General features: G+C 33.8%; 2 protein-coding genes across 3 annotated transcripts; both read left to right on the top strand.

The window, feature by feature from the left end:
- The first annotated feature begins 3,033 nt into the window (after window positions 1-3,033).
- On the top strand, window positions 3,034-12,571 carry LOC107432748 (E3 ubiquitin-protein ligase UPL4). 2 transcript variants are annotated; one of them, XM_048464755.2, is made up of 18 exons: window positions 3,035-3,341; window positions 3,951-4,613; window positions 4,700-4,810; window positions 4,978-5,094; window positions 5,191-5,349; window positions 5,465-5,626; window positions 7,148-7,297; window positions 7,379-7,500; window positions 7,582-8,758; window positions 8,886-8,978; window positions 9,357-10,577; window positions 10,669-10,899; window positions 10,979-11,083; window positions 11,305-11,385; window positions 11,473-11,541; window positions 11,633-11,761; window positions 11,864-11,947; window positions 12,087-12,571. In XM_048464755.2, exons 2-18 carry the CDS (start codon window positions 3,981-3,983, stop codon window positions 12,150-12,152), a joined length of 4,710 nt encoding a protein of 1,569 aa, XP_048320712.2. In that variant the 5' UTR covers window positions 3,035-3,341; window positions 3,951-3,980; the 3' UTR covers window positions 12,153-12,571. The 2 variants fall into 2 exon arrangements, with proteins under 2 accessions (XP_048320713.2, XP_048320712.2); XM_048464756.2 differs by lacking the exon at window positions 4,700-4,810 and having other exon boundaries at window positions 3,034-3,341.
- Window positions 12,572-14,236: 1,665 nt separating this feature from the next.
- Window positions 14,237-15,961, top strand: LOC112488985 (zinc finger CCCH domain-containing protein 48). Its single transcript, XM_048465500.2, has one exon. The coding sequence runs from the start codon at window positions 14,539-14,541 to the stop codon at window positions 15,796-15,798; it is 1,260 nt and encodes a 419-aa protein (XP_048321457.2). The 5' UTR covers window positions 14,237-14,538; the 3' UTR covers window positions 15,799-15,961.
- The last annotated feature ends 2,175 nt before the right edge of the window (window positions 15,962-18,136 follow it).

Here is an 18,136-nt window from a genome sequence, read left to right as displayed (position 1 = left end):
TACAACATAACAAATAATAATAATAATATATTTAATTTTTTTTATGTATATTTATACTTTTCCATCCCATAAGCCCAAAAAAAAAAAAAAAAAAAAAAAAGCAATAGGTGTTACTAAATAATATAGTGCTTTGGAAAAACTTTTCCATCTACCATAGGTGGCGCCCCCATTAAAAATTTTTGGGCCCGCTACTGACTAAGACTCAATACAATCCAATGAAATATTAACATGTTAGTCTGCAATATCACTAGGTAAACAAAATTTTTTTTTTGGTGGCTTTATTAATTCAAGAATACAAGATTGGAAATGTTTTTTGATACACAATATGATTTGGACATGGATTTATAAATTTTAGGTTTTAGAATTTTAGACTTAGGTTGTTGAATTTTGAATTTTGGCCTTTTTTACTTATGCAAAATAACCGAAATTTTTATTTAAATTTCTTTAAACATCTTAAAAATTGAAAATATTTATTTTTAGAATAAGATGAATAAAATAAAATTAGTTAAAATAATATATCAATTACAACTAATTTTTTTTAACTAAATGATGCAAGTTAATATACATATTAATTAAAATAAAGGAAAAAATAGTTTATTAACTTTTTGTAAAATATATATATTTTCATTATTTATATTTTTAATTGGATTGGTTTGGATCTATTATATCAATTTTTGTGTTTTAAAAATGATCCAAACCAAATTGATTATCGATTTTAAATTTTTAAAACCGTTGCAATCAATTTATTGCAAAATAACCTATGTGAACAAGTTGGATTGGATAGAATTGGTGAATTTGATTGGTTGATTAGTTTTTTAGTAAACCCCTTATATTAAAAAACAATACCTGAAGGTTGTAATTTCTCGAATGTAAGAATGTATTTCTTTAAAAATTAAAAAAAAAACAAAGAAAAGAGGGAGAGAGAAAGAAAAACATATAGTTTAAAATACAAGTATTTTAATTTAACCCAAATATTTTTTTAAATTTTAATTTTAATTTTTTTATATTGCACGCGGAAGAATTCGATCATTACCTTTAAAACACCAGACGAAAAAAACAAGCCACTGTCCTGCAAGCATCTTTTTCGACACATGTTAAAATATGGTTTATGGGTTTCTTAGTTACGGTCTTGATTGAACTAGTTTCCAATAGCATTTGTTTTAGACAATCTCAAAACGATAAATTATTTAAAACATTGATGATTATATATGGTCATATTTATTTATATGCTTTTATTATGATAATCTATCAAGATTCAATTTTTAACATAAATATGAAATAAACTTTTGAAGTCTATCTTTAATGAAGTGATGAACTAGCTATTATCTTTTAAAAGGATTTATCAAAAAATAACAAATAAAAAAACTTACTTTTAAAGGAAAATCTACTCCTAAAAACAAAAGACATGCTTGAATTCTTAAAAAACTAAGAGTCAGTTTGGTAAGGTTTTACAAAATGATTTTTCATTTTACAAATTAAAAAAAAAAAAAACCAAAAATACATCAGCTAGTTTTGTAATATAAATTGAAAAAAGTTGCAACATTTTCTAAAATATAGATTGATGTAGAGAACGTCTCAAAACTGTTTCATATGTATTTGGGAAATTTTAAAAAATAAATCGATAATATTTATCATTTTAAATTAAAAATAATTATTTTATATAGGTATATAAAAATATGGAGAGTATTTATTATATATATATGTTTACGTATATTTATTAAGTATGATTTTATCATTTTCATTCTTATAAAAAAAATTGTCAAACATGTTTTTAAATTCAAGAAATAGGAAATTTAATTTACCATTGTCATTTTTCGACTTGTAATGAAAAATTATTTTGCAAAATGGTATCAAACAAACCCTAAATTATCTAAATATAACATACCAACTTTAGTTAACGGGGCTAAAATATTATTTTCAAAAATACTAACTAGTTTTTTTTTTTTTTTTTTAAGGAACAAAAAATGTTAACAAATATACAATATTAAATAAAATTAAAAACTTTGAGATGCCATGGCTCGCTCCCCAGCCATAATATAGCTCGTTTTCAAGTGTGTGCATGGAATGTAGCGTAGTGAAAAAATTTGATGTGGTTAAATCAATTTATCATTGTACTTTTTAAACTATGATATTTTTTCACTTTACCCATGAAACTATAATGTTTATCATATTGTCCTTAAATTATCATTTTTGTGTCACTTTAGTTTAGCCCAATCAACAATTAATTATATTTATTTATTTATTTATTTTACATATAATAACCTGATAAAATTAACTATAAATAATCCATGTAACTTTGTTTTCAAAACAATTTTGTTATATTATATTTTAGGCTTATGCTCAATGTATGAATAATTTAGCCAAATTCATTAGAAAAAAGCTGTATGAATGGACTAGAGTTGTACAAATACAAGAGGGGCAACGCTGATAGATTTTATAGTTTGATGGCAAGTGAAAAGCATAATATAAATTTTTTTTTTTAGAATAAATTATCTAAATATAAATTATTTATTTTTTCTATTTTTTATATGACTCAAATTAATATTCTCATGACATAAATAGAAATATCCTATACTGAAATTAACCCATTTCGTCATAAAAACGCATAACATAATTTGGTGTAAAATGATATTAACATTAACCCGTTTATATTTATAGAAAATTCATTTGCAGTATCAATATTGGGCTCCAATTTCCATTACTAGCTTTTTGCGAATGACACATGGAATTGGGCCGGGCCTCTAATTGAAAAGGATAAACACCTGACGAGTGAAAGGCGGTTCGACGGTCTACGGATGAGGTACGAACTCGTGATCATCAAAATCAATATCAGAATTCTTCACCGCTACATCCAACCGTCTACCAAAAGGGTCCAACTAGATCAAGCTGTCAACGTCAAAGATCATGATCAAACTGGAAGGAAAAAGAAATAGATCATGATCAACGATCAGGATTCAATGTCTTGGCAACAAAGTATAAGAGTCCGTATTACTCCTAATTAGCCTCACATACACAGATAACGTTTGCTCGGTATATTTGCAAGTGTAAAATACCAAAAATTAATTAATTAATTGTTTTTTTAGCATAATATATCTCCGAGTCCGACTTTAAGCTTTCCTACACATATCCACTCTCACGGCTCTGTTCATCGTCGTCTTCATCATAACCATCATCATCGTCTTCGTCGTCGTCGCTGTCAAAATATAATTCCGCAGATAAAAAAGAATAAACCGAGTGACGGCGTTTTGCACTAAGAAAACCCTAGAATTGTCCATTAAAATTCTTCGGTCTTCGAGGTCGAAGACCGATTAACAACTTCTTCAGGAAATAAAAAAAACTAGGTACCAGGAAAGCATAATTTCTTCGTTTTGATCGTAAATTTTCTTGTAATTGATTCTATTTCTTTCTCTGTTGTTTTGGCTTCAACTGTTCATTGTTGATACAAAAATCGGTTTTGAATATATATTTGTGTGTGTGTGTGTGTATTTGATTATGGTGGAATATAAGCAACCATTCGTATATGTAACAGTCGGTTCTTTTTTTGTGGTTGTAAATTCATTGCGAGTAATTCGGTTTCTTTTTATCTTCTGAGTCGGTTAATATCTGAATTTTTTTTTTCTTTTGGTTTAATATTTATTTGGCATTGATTTTCCATGATCCGGTGCTTCCTGTTTTGGATTCTGTAGCTGAACATAAATTGTGTGATTATCAGCACACAAAAAGCTTCACATTTTGCAGTCCAAGTTTTTCAGGATTATTTTGGGTTTTGGAATTTCTGGGTCAAAGAAAAAAAGGACAATTTTCTGTGTCATCCAATGGCAAAATTTCACTTTTTTGCTTGTTGTTTATTGTTCGAAACCTTTCAATTCAGATTCTGATCATCAAATTTTTTATTTATTTATTTATTTTTTTTTTTTGGTGTCTAATTAGAAAGTTTTAAACATTTTCAGGCACTGGATTCTGCTGAAGTTGAATTTAGAATGGGAAATCGTGGACAAAAGCGTGCCGAAACGGTCGAAGACTTGCCGGCCGATAAGCGGGCATGTAGTTCAATGGAATTTAGAGCGAGTTCATCGAACTCGTCGGTTCAAACCCAAATGAATCCCACCAACTCGACACCTGAAACCAATGACCATGACATGGATACTTCATCATCTGCTTCAGCTTCTAGCAGGTCTGAGGGAGAACATGAGAAGGATTCGGCATATGGGTCTTGTGATTCCGATGATGGAGAACAAAGACACAATGATCTACGCGACTATCACAGGCGGAGATCGTCTGGGGATCATGGCAAATTTAAGAGGATCATAACAAGTCTGCGTGAAGAAACAGAGCCTTCTGGGCAGTTAGCAGTGCTTACAGAGCTATGTGAAGTATTGTCGTTTTGTACAGAGAATTCACTTTCAAGCATGACTTCTGACTCCTTGGCACCTCATCTTGTTAAGCTTGCAAAGCACGAGACTAACCCTGATATTATGCTTTTGGCTATTAGAGCTATAACTTATTTATGTGATGTATATCCCCGATCATCGGCTTTCCTTGTTCGGCATGATGCAGTTCCTGCTCTCTGCCAAAGATTAATGGCTATTGAATACCTGGATTTAGCTGAGCAGGTAGCTTTCTTGCATATTGTTTTTTTTTTTCGTATGATATCCAGTGTTTGCCATTTTATCATACTGTTTCATACCATCCCATGTAGTGTCTGCAAGCATTAGAAAAAATATCCCGAGAGCAAGCTCTGGCATGCTTACAGGCTGGGGCAATTATGGCCGTTCTGAGTTTTATCGAGTTCTTTTCAACCAGCATACAGGTATCTGATATGCTCAGACCGTTGTGATCTTTTGCCTTGTATTCTACTATGCATATATATTTATATTCTTTTCTGCTTTTTTGTTAATTTTTTGATTATGTTTATAGTTGTCTAGTCGTTAAGAGGGCTGAAGAATGATCTTCAAATTTTTTATTTTATCTTATCAGAGAGTTGCTATTTCTACTGTTGTTAATATATGTAAGAAACTTCCTTCTGAATGCCCATCACCTTTCATGGAGGCTGTTCCTATATTGTGCAATCTTCTTCAGTATGAGGATAGGCAGGTATTTAAGTTGTGATGATTTCTTATAAGCTTTTGTACACTTACATATTTTTTTGATCCTTTATCTCTTACACATATTTCTGTTTTAATTTGTCAGCTTGTTGAAAATGTAGCTGTTTGCTTGATCAGAATTGTAGATCGTGTGAGTCAGTCTCCTGAGATGCTGGACGAGCTTTGTACACACGGCCTGATACAACAAATATCTCATCTTATAAATTCAAATAGCCGAACTACTGTATCCTCACAAATTTATAATGTATAGTACCTTCACAACCAATTTATTTATTTATTTATTTATTTTTTTGGGGGGGGGGCTTAATTATGTGAGTAAATTTCTGCCCTTGGAATAGTCTGATAGTTTTGGTTGGCAGGGCTTGCTAGGGCTGCTTGTGAAACTTTCTTCTGGTTCAATTGTAGCATTCAGGACTCTATATGAGCTTAATGTAAGCAGTATCTTGAAGAATATATTATCCACCTATGACCTCTCACATGGAATCTCTTCACCTCATATGCTTGATGGGCATAGTAACCAGGTTTTTCTTCTGGCAACTCAGTTATGGGTGTATTGATGGGATTTAAGTTATTTTGATAATGCTCGAGAGTTTTTATGTTTTTTGGCAGCCCCATATGTGTGAAAAGAGAAATTACAATATGTTTATTTTACTTATTATTATTATTATTATTTTTTTATTTTTTTTTTTTTTTTGTGGGGGAGCCTATGATAAGGCATTTGTATCTGGTGTAGATGTTAATTTGCTGAGGTTTAGAAACACGTGTGGAATTGCATTTAGAGTCCCTTTCATATATCATATGGCCGTTAATTTAGGAGTCCAACTTTTTGTGCTTATTATAGGTCATAGCTGTAATGAAAAATTAAACAAAAAAACAAATGAAGACTAGCTCCTGTGCTCCACAAAAAGTTTCTCAACAGCAATGACATTATTATTTACACGTTTGTTTTGATTTGTTGTAAAATGTTGTGTTGTGTCTCAGCTAGCATCTTCCTGGACCTTGTGGTTACAGGATGAACTTCTATGCATTATGTCAATATACGTGCAATGAGAAACCTGATATATACAATGCGATGAACTAAAAGTGAATTATGAATTTTGTTACTTTATGCTGAGAGCTTCTTGTTCCTATGGCTTTACATAGTCCAAGGTTTGCTAAGAGAGAAGATTACATCAGAAGCAAGCATGCTTTCTCCTGACTTGAGGTTGTGACTAGGGTGTGGATGTATTTGTTTGCATGCTGCTCCAATTTATATGGAACCTCTATTACCATTTCTCACATGGACAGAATGATGGTTATAATTATAGTTTTAATTTGAATTAGGAAAAAGAAAGACTTAACCCAGTTGGGTAGAATCTCAGGCACAGCCTAATTTACTCCATCAATGTGAATTTATTGATGGTTTGATTCCATGATTGCCTTGATTACAGATATTTGATGGTGTCATATAATCCTTCTCTTTCTTCCCCCTCTTCCCATTGTTGTATGATAAATTGCCTTATATAGGATATGGATGGTGTCAAATGATGGTGTGGTATCATATGTTCCAAAAAACATATAGCAATTTCTGCATATGTGTATATATATATATATATGTATATATATATATATTGATAATAAACAACCTTCTAGTGATAGGAAATCAATTCAAAGTATTACAGAGCAAGCAATTTCTGTTTATATTCATTGTTTAAGAAGTGAGTGAAACTAAGTATATCTTATTCTGATAGTATGTGTCCAAAAATGATTTATTACCCAGTTGTAAGTCAGAGGTCTGTGCTTTATGAGAATAAATGAGTAACCACTATATGAGTGAGTAAATGATTTATTGTAAATAATTTGCGTAAAGTGTTATTTATAATCACTATAATGGATTGGATTTCGAGTTCCATAGATTACTGTAACTCTGCTATTCATGATTAATTTGCTTTCCCTTTTGGGTTTGAAGCTTTTATGAAAGAAGTCACAAAAAAACCAGTCTGTGATATCTACTTCGTTAGAGGCAAGGGAAAAGCATGTGATCCTATATTTTTCTCGTTCAGGTATATGAAGTTTTGAAGTTGTTAAATGAGCTACTCCCTACAGCTGGAGACCAAGATAATCAACAGTTGTTGGATAGGGAATCCTTCTTAGTTAGTCGACCAGAGCTTCTGCATAAGTTTGGAATGGATATACTTCCGTTGATTATCCAGGTTTGTTTCTGACTTGTAGCAGTTAAACATCTGTTCCTTCTTCCTCCCATAGCTTTGTAATATTTCTCACTCCTCTTCTAGGTGGTAAATTCTGGTGCAAACTTATGTATTTGCTATGGCTGCCTGTCTGTTATCAACAAGTTTATTCATTTGAGCACATCCGACAAGCTTGTTGAATTGCTTAAGAATGCCAACATTTCAAGGTGAACCAGGTTTCTTTTCTCTAAGCTAGCAACTATTAAGAAATTTTCATTAATGCTAATGTGTTCGGATCTCTATGGCAGCTTTTTGGCTGGAGTTTTTACTCGAAAGGATCCTCATGTCTTGTTCTTAGCTCTACAGATTGTTGAGTTGATCCTTCAAAAGCTTTCTTATAGTTTCTTGGACTCTTTTGTAAAGGAAGGTGTCTTTTTTGCCATCGATGCGCTGTTAACACCAGAAAAATGCCCAGTGTTAACGCCAGAAAAATGTTCACAGTTGACAATCCCCGTGTTCAATGGTGTACAGTTATCATTTGATTCAAGTCAAAAGTCTTCTTCCAGGGAGGTTCTTAGATGTTTATGTTTTGCATTTGCATATGGTAGATCAGCACCAGTATCTGAAAGAGGAAGTTGCAAGCTTGAGAATGATTCTGTTTACAATCTTGCAAAAAACATAAAAACCAATTACTTCTCATCGGAAGTGTTTGATTGTGACAAAACATTGACTGATGTTCTCCAAAAGCTTAGAACTTTTTCTGCTGCATTAAGTGATTTGATGAGCATCTCCACAGGCAAGGATGCTTTTGACCTGCATAAAGAAGAATTCTATGGTATATTGCATCAAGTTATAAAAAAGCTTAATGGAAGAGAACCCATCTCCACGTTTGAATTTATTGAAAGTGGAATTGTTAAATCTTTAGTCAATTACCTGTCCGATCGCCAGTCTTTGAGGAAAAAGGGGGAATGCTGTGGTGTTCATGATAATATTAATGCTGTAGAAGAAAGATTACAAGTGTTTACAAGGACACTTTTGTATGCTTCAGATCCTTTGTCACAGGAGTTGCCCATATCAACATTAATTCGGAAACTACAAAATGCATTATCTTCTTTAGAAAATTTTCCCGTCATTTTGGGCCATGCGGCGAAGCTGAGGAACTCATTTGCTGTGGTGCCAAATGGACGTTGCACAACATATCCATGTATAAGAGTTCGTTTTATGAGAGGTGAAGGGGAGACATGCCTTTGTGATTATTCTGAAGATGTTTTGACTGTTGACCCTTTTTCTTCAATGGATGCTATTGAAGGATATCTGTGGCCCAAAGTTATGGTAGGCAAAAATATTATTGAATCAGTCACTCGTGCTATGGACCAGGCAGAATGTCTATCACTTCAATCATCATCACCCACAAGCTTTAATCCTGGTGGAAGTCCGGATCATATGGAGCCCAATAGGATGCAGACAGGTTTGCCTGTGATGCAGGTATTTCCCTTCACTGACCATTGATCAGGTGACTTGTACTTATAGAAGATAGCTATTTGTGTTTTTTATTTCTTGATTTATTAATTTTTGGTGCATTTCTTTGTCCTTGCTTACGCTTTTTCTGCAGGAAGATGAGGTTAATTTATCAGGGTCTGCACCTGAACAAGGAGTCGATTTGCGAGAGACTAATCATGGAGCATCTTTGAATGAAACTCATATTGTAAGCAAAACAACTATAATTTTACAAATTGATAATCTTTATGTCAGTCAATTCTGTTTAGCTCAGGGATCCTTGTATCAGCAAGAGGTGATTTAATGTAATGGTTGTAATTTACCTGTTTGATTTATGGTCTTGTGCATTTGAGTGAATGTAATGTTGTAATTTGCTGTCTTTCTGTCCGGCAGAAGCTCTTTTTCATTGGGCTTAGGATTGGTAATGGAAACATACTAGTCTCATTTCATATGATTTATTAGACTAAAATTATTGAACTTTATGTTCTTTTTGTCCCTTTGTAATGGTCTCATAAATTCTTCACTTTTTCTTCTGAAAATGGTATCCCCAACCTTTTAAGCCTTTGTTGGCTGTTGCAATGTTCAGGGTTCTGCAGAGAGAGAAGTGCAATTTTCTTCAGAGGCTGATAATGATATGGAGACGGATCTTCCTGCATCAAGTAGCAGTGATAATTCTGTGCCAAAGTTATTATTTTTCCTCGAAGGGCAACAGCTGGATCGGGCATTGACTTTATACCAGGCAATTCTGCAGCAGCAAATTAAAGATCATGAGATGGTCACCAGCACGAAATTGTGGAGTCAAGTGTATAAAGTAACATATAGAAGAGCTATATATGGACATGGTAATCCCAAGGGTTGTTCTTGTTCAGCCCAAAATTCTGACATATCAGATAAAGTTGGGGGACATTTTTTCTCTGGCATGTTTGATTCAAAACTTGTTTCTGACTTGGAGAATTCAAGTCCTACATATGACATATTATATCTGCTTAAGATCTTGGAAAGAGTGAATAGGTTTATTTTTCATATAATGTCTCGAGAAAGAATATGTGGTTTTGCTGAAGGGAAGTTTGATAACTTGGATAACTTAAAAATTGCAGTTCCTTCAGTTGCGCAGAATGAGTTTGTAAATAGTAAGTTGACAGAAAAGCTAGAACAGCAAATGAGGGACACTTTTGCCGTATCCACTGGTGCTATGCCTTTTTGGTGTAATCAGTTGATGGCTTCATGCCCCTTTTTGTTTAGCTTTGAGGCAAGATGCAAGTACTTCAGATTGGCAGCATTTGGTCCTCTGCTCCTTCAACCTCATGCACCATTATCCCATAGTGATTCAGGGGGAACAAGTGACAGACGAGTAAGTTCTGTTAGCTTGCCTCGTAAGAAGTTTTTAGTTTTTCGCAACCGAATACTGGATTCGGCTGCCCAAATGATGGATTTGCATGCCAGCAATAGGGTGCTTCTTGAGGTGGAATATAATGAAGAAGTTGGTACTGGTCTTGGCCCAACTTTAGAATTTTATACTTTGGTCAGTCATGAGTTCGAGAAGTCTGGTCTAGGCATGTGGAGGGAGGGATATAGATCTACCTCAAATATTGGTTTGCTGACTGAGGATGCTCAATCTGTGACATGTGGTCTTGGTCTTTTTCCTCGCCCGTGGTCATCTAAATCAGAGGCATTGGATGGCATTCAGTTTACTGAAGTAGTAAAAAGATTTGTCCTTTTGGGGCAATTGGTTGCCAAGGCTCTTCAGGATGGAAGAGTTTTGGATCTGCATTTCTCCAAAGCCTTCTATAAGCTTGTTCTTGGCCAGGTACTTTGTGGTGCTTCCACTCAAGCAAAGATGTTTATTTTGCATGCAAGTGTAATCTTTTACCTATTATTTATTTCCATTGGTTCTGTAGGAAATTGGGCTGTTCGACATCCAGTCATTTGATCCTGAGCTCGGCAGGACACTGCTAGAGTTTAAGGCTATCGTAGATAAAGAAAAGGTTTTGAAATCAATGTCTGCTGAAAATTCCACATTAAAACTTGACTCAAGCTTCCGGAATACCAGAATTGAGGATCTTTGCCTTGATTTTACCCTGCCTGGATATCCTGATTATATTCTTACCTCTGAGGCTGATTGCGACTCGGTATAATCTGCTTCAGTTTTTTGAAAACGTAAATCTTTTGAGTCAAAATCTTTATCTAACTGCCTCCATTTTTTCCTAGGTAAATATGAGAAACTTGGAGGATTATATTTCACTTGTTGTGGATGCTACTATAAATGCTGGAATTTCCAGACAAGTGGAAGCTTTTAAATCTGGATTTAACCAGGTTTGTACCATAAGTCTTTCTATCGAAGTAGGCTATATTTTAAGCAACCCTTGATTCTTAAATGATTAGGCTATATTGTAAGCAACCTTGATTCTTAAATGATCAATCTGCCAATATTTTCTTGTTGATATTTCTTGCATACGGTAGTTGTAAAATACTCCTTTTCAACTTTTTTATCCATGTAAGTAGATTGTGATTTCCTCTCACTTTTTATTTTTCAGGTTTTCCCCATTAAACATCTTCAGATCTTCACTGAAGAAGAATTGGAGCATCTACTATGCGGAGAACATGAATCTTGGGTGGTATGTTTATCTGTCTCTTAATTGGTTGGATCTTCAACTGGGAGGTGCTGATGAACCTTACTAAGTTGTTTTTTGTATTTTTGGCAGTTTAACGATCTCCTTGATCATATCAAATTTGATCATGGATACACTGCTAGCAGTCCTCCTGTTATTAGTGTCAGTATTTACTTATCAACTTTCTTTTATATTTCTTCTTCTTGTGTTTCACTTACATGATTAATTTAAAAGGCTTTACTTCTTATTTTAGCTGCTTGAGATCATTCAAGAGTTTGACAAGAAAGAGAGACGAGCATTTCTGCAGTTTGTGACTGGGGCACCTCGCCTACCTCCTGGAGGTTTGGCATCTCTCAATCCAAAGTTAACAATTGTTCGGAAGGTTAGTATTGAACATCGGATTTCAAATCCTGGATGGTGTTGTCTAAACTTCTTATTAGTCTTGATTTGCTCATCTCAACATTGTCTGATTGTTTTTCTACAGCATTCTAGCAACTGGGTGGACACAGACCTACCAAGCGTGATGACGTGTGCAAATTATCTTAAATTGCCGCCTTACTCATCAAAAGTGACCTTTCATGCCTTACCACCTTCTATTTCGCATCACGGCATTTTTTTTTTTTTTTTTTTTTTTTTTTTTTTTTGTAGAGAGACATTGTATAAACTTGTTACCGAAATGACTAACCGGTTATTTTTCCTTGTTCCAGGAGAGGATGAAAGAGAAACTGTTATATGCGATAACAGAGGGGCAAGGATCCTTCCATCTTTCTTAGTATCGCCTATTCCAAGCTGTAAAGGTGCGCATGTTAAAATGTGAATTTGTAATTATTAGAGTAGGCGCAGGTGATGTAGATAGATGAAAAGAATGGGTGGCAAGTGGAGCTGATGCTAATTGTTGGTAAAGGGAGCTGATTGGTGTGGAACAAGAGTGGGCTTTTTCCTCTTCTCTGACTAGTTCGTTGGACTGTGTAAATAACTGGCAAGTTTAGATGGTTGATTTACTTTTATGGTGGGATTTGTACAGAAAAAAGGGGGCAAGGTAGATCAGTGTCACTTTCAACATCGTGTAGAAAAGTTCTGTACAGTGATATTCATTATAACAGGGTAATTAAATTGGTTGGTTTTGTGCTTTCAATGATATTGTAGGTCATAAGCAAATGGCGTATAAAAATCCCTCTGTTTATTATTTTTACTACTATTTTCTTTTTTGTCCCTTTTACCAGTAGAATTTATTTTCTTATTCAAGTCCTGCATTTTAGTTTGCATCTAATATATTCTGTTGATTAATCCATCTAAAATACCTGCTAGCTGAGACAATGATATGGTGCTGATCAAGTCTTGCTATACACGTTTTGTTTAGTGGCATTTTTGTACGAATATTTAACCCAAATTTTTTTCAAAATGCCCTTGGTTAGTTATTGGCTTTTGAAATTTAAATTTAATGATTTTTTTTAATTTCTCTGACTCCTCTCTATAAGCCTTATGTTGATTTTTAATACTTTTGGTATTTTTTAGAAATTTTCTTGTACTTGGGCGTAATTTTGGTTTCTGAGATTTTTATTCTAATTTTGTATTAGGATTTAGGGCTAGTTAAATTAGTGTATATGCATCTGTGGTGACTATTGGTTTTACGGCAAATGGTGGGAAAGATGTATATAATATTTATCATTTTAAATAAAAAAAGGTATTTATTTCAAATGATAATGCTTATTATTTTCAATAACAAAGATTATATATATATATATATATATATATATATACGGTATATACTATATTTAATGTTATTTTTAAAATAACCGTATTTAATACTTTTTTTTATATAATGTTTTTTTTAAATAACTGTATTTAACACTTACTAAATACAATTTTATAATTTTCATTCTCCTAAAAATATTTTAATCAGTGGTTATGAGCCACGAAAATCTAATAATTTTCAAGAGTTTAACACCGCACATACATGCAAACTAGTATTTTTTTATTTTTTGTTTTTATTTATTTATTTATTTTGTTTGAAAGAATGCATATATACTAGTTTAATTAGCCTAAACCTAATGAAAAAGTTACTAATAAGGATAATAATAGCTTAATTTATATATCACCTTAACAAAGTAATATATATTATATTATTTAATATAAAATTTATCTATTAAATGTATAATAATTTTTAGCAGAAAGATTGAAAATTATTAAAAGATGGGCAATTAGCACGAATGTCCCTTCAACTTTATGAGTTTTTGAACCCTGAGTTTATCAAATTTTAAATTTTTTTTTTTTTGGAGGGGGGCTCTAAACTCAAATACATGGTGTACCGAACGTCCCCTGAACTTTATTGGTTCTTGAACCGGAGTTTACCAATTTTTGAGGCTTCAGGGTCACATCCTTACTTGATGATCAAGACTTGTTTCCTGTACTATTTATGATCTCTCTGTTTCAGTGTGTCTGTATTTCTCTCTGTTTGTTTTCTTTCTCCTCAGAATTTTTAAAATTTTGACAAATGCAAGCTAATTTCTTATTCGTTCTGATTTTGTATCCGATTGTCTTCTTTATTGTTTATAAATTAGAATGGTGGTTTTATCGGCTATGAGATTAATGTAATGGACTAGACCAATGTTATAAACGATGTTAGGATGAGTGTTATAATTTATTATATATTAATTAACGATGTGATGACTGTTATAATTTATTTTTATATAGTAAATTTTTTAAATAAAACAAAACAAAAGGAAAATAAACACTTTTTTTCTTTAAAAAATTGAGGAAAGAATATACTTATGAAATTTAAAATAAAATTTTCTTTTCTTGAAGGTATTAGCAAACGAAAAATTGAATAATTATTAATTACATAATCGCAACGGTCAGGAGCGCGAAGCTTCCCTTGAATCCTACCAACAACGGCAAATCTAAAGCCCTTCTTACTCACCAAGCAACTCTGCCTCACTCCTTCTGTCTCTGTTTTTCCCTCTGATACCTATAAAAGGGCTTCCAACCTCTCATTCTTAGTCACCAAGCAAGTCTACCTCTCTCTCTCTCTCTCTCTCTCTCTCTCTCTCTGTTTTTCCCTCCTCTGATTCTCTCTTCGTTCTTGATTTTCTCTCCGATCCGATTATCTTCGTTGTGATTTTCCTCATCGTTCTGATTCCATCTTCGTTGTTGTTGAGAATGGCGGTTTTGGCAGCGACGAGAGTGGGTGTAGTTGAGCGAAAGCAGCGAAGAAGAGCGACTACAATTTGTTCCTACTGGCTGGCCGGACGATGCGTCAGAAACCCTTGTCGCTTCTTCCATCCACTTTCTCAATCTCCTTCCCGGCCTGCTTCAATCCCTAACAAACGCCCCCTTGCGATTTCTGAAGCCCATCCGCACAAACCCACCAAACGGTCACCGTCGACTTCTTCTTCTACTTCTTCTTCAGTCAGGCCCTGTGAGTATTGGAAATCCGGCAATTGCTTCTATGGCGATTGCTGCCGCAACTTGCATTCCTGGTTTTGCGCAGACGATTTCTCGATTTCCTCCAAACTCGCCGGTCACAAGAATGGTATCACCGGCATAGCCCTTCCTCAAGGCTCGGATAAGCTCTTCACGGGGGATAGAGATGGCAGTTTAAGGGTTTGGGATTACCGTTCTGGTAAATGCACCCAGAAGTTCGACCTTGGAACTGAAATTGGATGTTTGATCTGTAAAGATTCGTGGATTTTTGTGGGTACTGTGGATTGCGTTAAGGCCTGGAATTTTGAAACCCATTTGGATTTCAGTCTCAGCGGACCTGTTGGTCAGGTTTATGCTCTTGCTGTGGGTCAAGATGCTCTTTTTGGTGGAGCACAGAATGGGGTTATAAGCGTCTGGAAGCTGTCAGATCCTGAAAATCCTGGTTTTCCATTAACTGGGTCTCTGGAGGGCCATACTTGTGCGGTGACTTCGCTTGTTGTTGGTGCCAAAAGGTTGTTTTCTGGGTCCATGGATCACACTATTAGAATCTGGGATACTTGTAGTTTGCAGTGCGTTGGGACACTGAATGGGCATTCTGCTGCTGTTATGTCTGTGATTTGTTGGAATTGTTGCTTGATATCTTGTTCTATGGACAAATCAATCAAGGTTTGGTCAACAACCAAAGAAGATGGGACTGTGGAAGTAATTTATACTCATGATGAAGAATGTGGTGTGCTTTCACTTTTCGGGATCCACGATGCCAATGACAAACCTATCTTATTGTGCTCTTGTGAAGATAATTCTGTCCGGTTGTATGAACTGCCATCTTTCTTGGAAAGGGGAAGGCTTTTTGGCAAACAAGACATTCGAGCCATTCAGACATCTGCTAATGATGAAGGGCTATTCTTCACTGGTGATTGGACTGGTATGCTAACTGTGTGGAAGTGGGATAGAGACACCAAGATTGAGGATCTTCACAAGCGACTTAAAGTTTAGATTTTTATTTTTGGTCCTGTATATTTTTTTTCGGAGATTTGATTATTTTTGTTTCAAATGACAAATTGAAGCAATCTTAGCTTCAAAAGAACTGTAAATTTTTTTTATTCTGACTTGTATAAATCAACATTCATTTGGAAATATAAAACTATAATTGCTTTCATTCTAGTGTGCGTATATTCTTTTCTGATTTTTATTAATTTTTAGATTATGTTTATCGATGTCTAGTTGTAAAGAAGATTATTTTTTTTCTTTTTAGAAAAAAAAAATCACTGATAAAAAACCAAACATTAACTTAAGAATTAAGCACTTATATCTATTTAGAGTGATCTTCAAATTATTTACTTTATCTGTATCAGGGAGTTGCTCTTTCCATTGTGGTTAATGTGTGTAAGAAACTTCCTTCTGAATGCCCATCACCTTTCATGGAGGCTGTTCCTATATAGTGCAATCTTCTTCAGTATCAGGCAAGTATTAAGTTGTGATGATTTCTTATGGGCTTTCGGACTCCTACATTTTTTGATCCATTGTTACCTTCCTACACATATTTCTGTTTTAATTTGTCAGCTTGTTGAAAATTTAGCTTTATGCTCGATCAGAATTGTGGATTGTGTGAGTCAGTCTCCTGAAATGCTGGACGAGCTTTGTACATCCAGCCTGATACAACAAGCATCTCATTTTATAAATTCAAATAGCCGAACTACTGTGAATTGCAAAACTGGAATTGACAGTCAACAAAGGAATGGAATTAAAGTTTTTGCATAAGCAAAAGGGGATGGAAGTGATGAAGTTGTATTTTCTAGAGATTAGCCTTCCATAAATGGAAAACTTAGTGTTATTATGAGCTGGTTTAACTAATTTCCTTTTATATTTGTAATATCAGAATCTAAACTGTGGAATGTCAGATTCCTGATAAACCTAGTTCCTAATAGAATATTTTAGGTAAGCAACTGAAACAAAGCAAGGCATCCATGAAGTACCACATGTCCATTCAACCGTTTTCCACTCTCAGTTACGATACAAACAAATTTAGAATCACCTAATAGAATATCCATTTTAATTTTTCAGCCTTGACTTTGGATTCACAGCAGTACATGCCTGTCACAGTAAAGTAATAACTTTTAGATATGTTTTTAACGGTGTAGTGCTCGGTATGTTTCTAACCTGAGTTTGTTGATCAGTCTAATAAGGTTGAAAATGATGATTGGCCGTTTGTTGATCTAACAAAACATGTATGATATAATTGTTTCCACGGTTGTCATCATATATTATGTGTGATGATGAGTTTAGTCTTTTTCTTCCCTATCAGATTGTGTCTCAGTCCTTGTTCTTTCAGTTAAGAAGGACCTATTAGTCAAATCATAATGAGAGGAACTGAAGAATATTACCTGACACATTTTAGAAGACTTTTTTAAGTTCAGCTGCATCTTTTGAAATTGAAATGGAAACTTCTGTAAATAGCTGTTAATTGTTCTAGAAATATCTATTAGAGATGATTATATGATGGCTGCTCCTACCCTTATTGTGTTATAGGAAATAAAAATTGTGATGTTCTTCATTTATGGAAATAATTGTGAAAATATAGTGACTAAGGTCACAGCATAAACTAAAATGTGAACGGAAGTGACATTTATTGCATTAGTATCTTATTATAAGGTTAACACCATGCATGGATGCTCCCTTAAAAAAATAAAAAAATAAAAAAGAAGAAGGGTGGTGGGGGCAACTTATAGTGACTGGATTTAGAATATGTAAACGAGTTTTATTTTTTTAAGAATTTTCTATTTGTTATCTCCCCTTCTAAACCAATTGCTTTCCGGTAAGATGGTTCTATGATATTAGAATCTCAAGATGCCAAATTGGGAAATTATAATATTGTGTGTGTGTGTGTGTGTGTGTGTGTTTGAGAGAGAGAGAGAGAGAGAGAGCGTGATAGGCATATGTGTGGTATGACTATGATTTTCAATATAGGAAATGTAATATCAGTACTATTGTCTGGATTTACTGGATTCTATAGGAAGTTGAGTAGAACGCAACTCTTCTTAATTTTGACTCGGAGCCTGTTTGGGAGTGCTTTTTGTAGTGCTAAAAGCATTTCCAATAATGAAAAATACATGATAAGAGTTCAAGAAGAAAGAATAGAAGCATGATGATATAAAAGCACTTGGACTGCTTCTAGGATAAGCATCTAATGGGTGTATCTTCAAAACAGCAAGTGCTTTGTGCTTTGAATGCCTAAGGGTGCGTTTTTACCGTTTTGTAAAACTCTTCCATTTTACAAATTAAAAAAAAAAAATTCCAAAAATGTGTTTGGTAGTTATATTTGAGATATAGAATT

This window comes from Ziziphus jujuba, chromosome 11, assembly GCF_031755915.1.
Source record: "Ziziphus jujuba cultivar Dongzao chromosome 11, ASM3175591v1".
In the NCBI taxonomy this organism is placed as follows: Eukaryota; Viridiplantae; Streptophyta; class Magnoliopsida; order Rosales; family Rhamnaceae; genus Ziziphus; species Ziziphus jujuba.
This window is presented reverse-complemented; position numbering and strand designations above follow the sequence as displayed.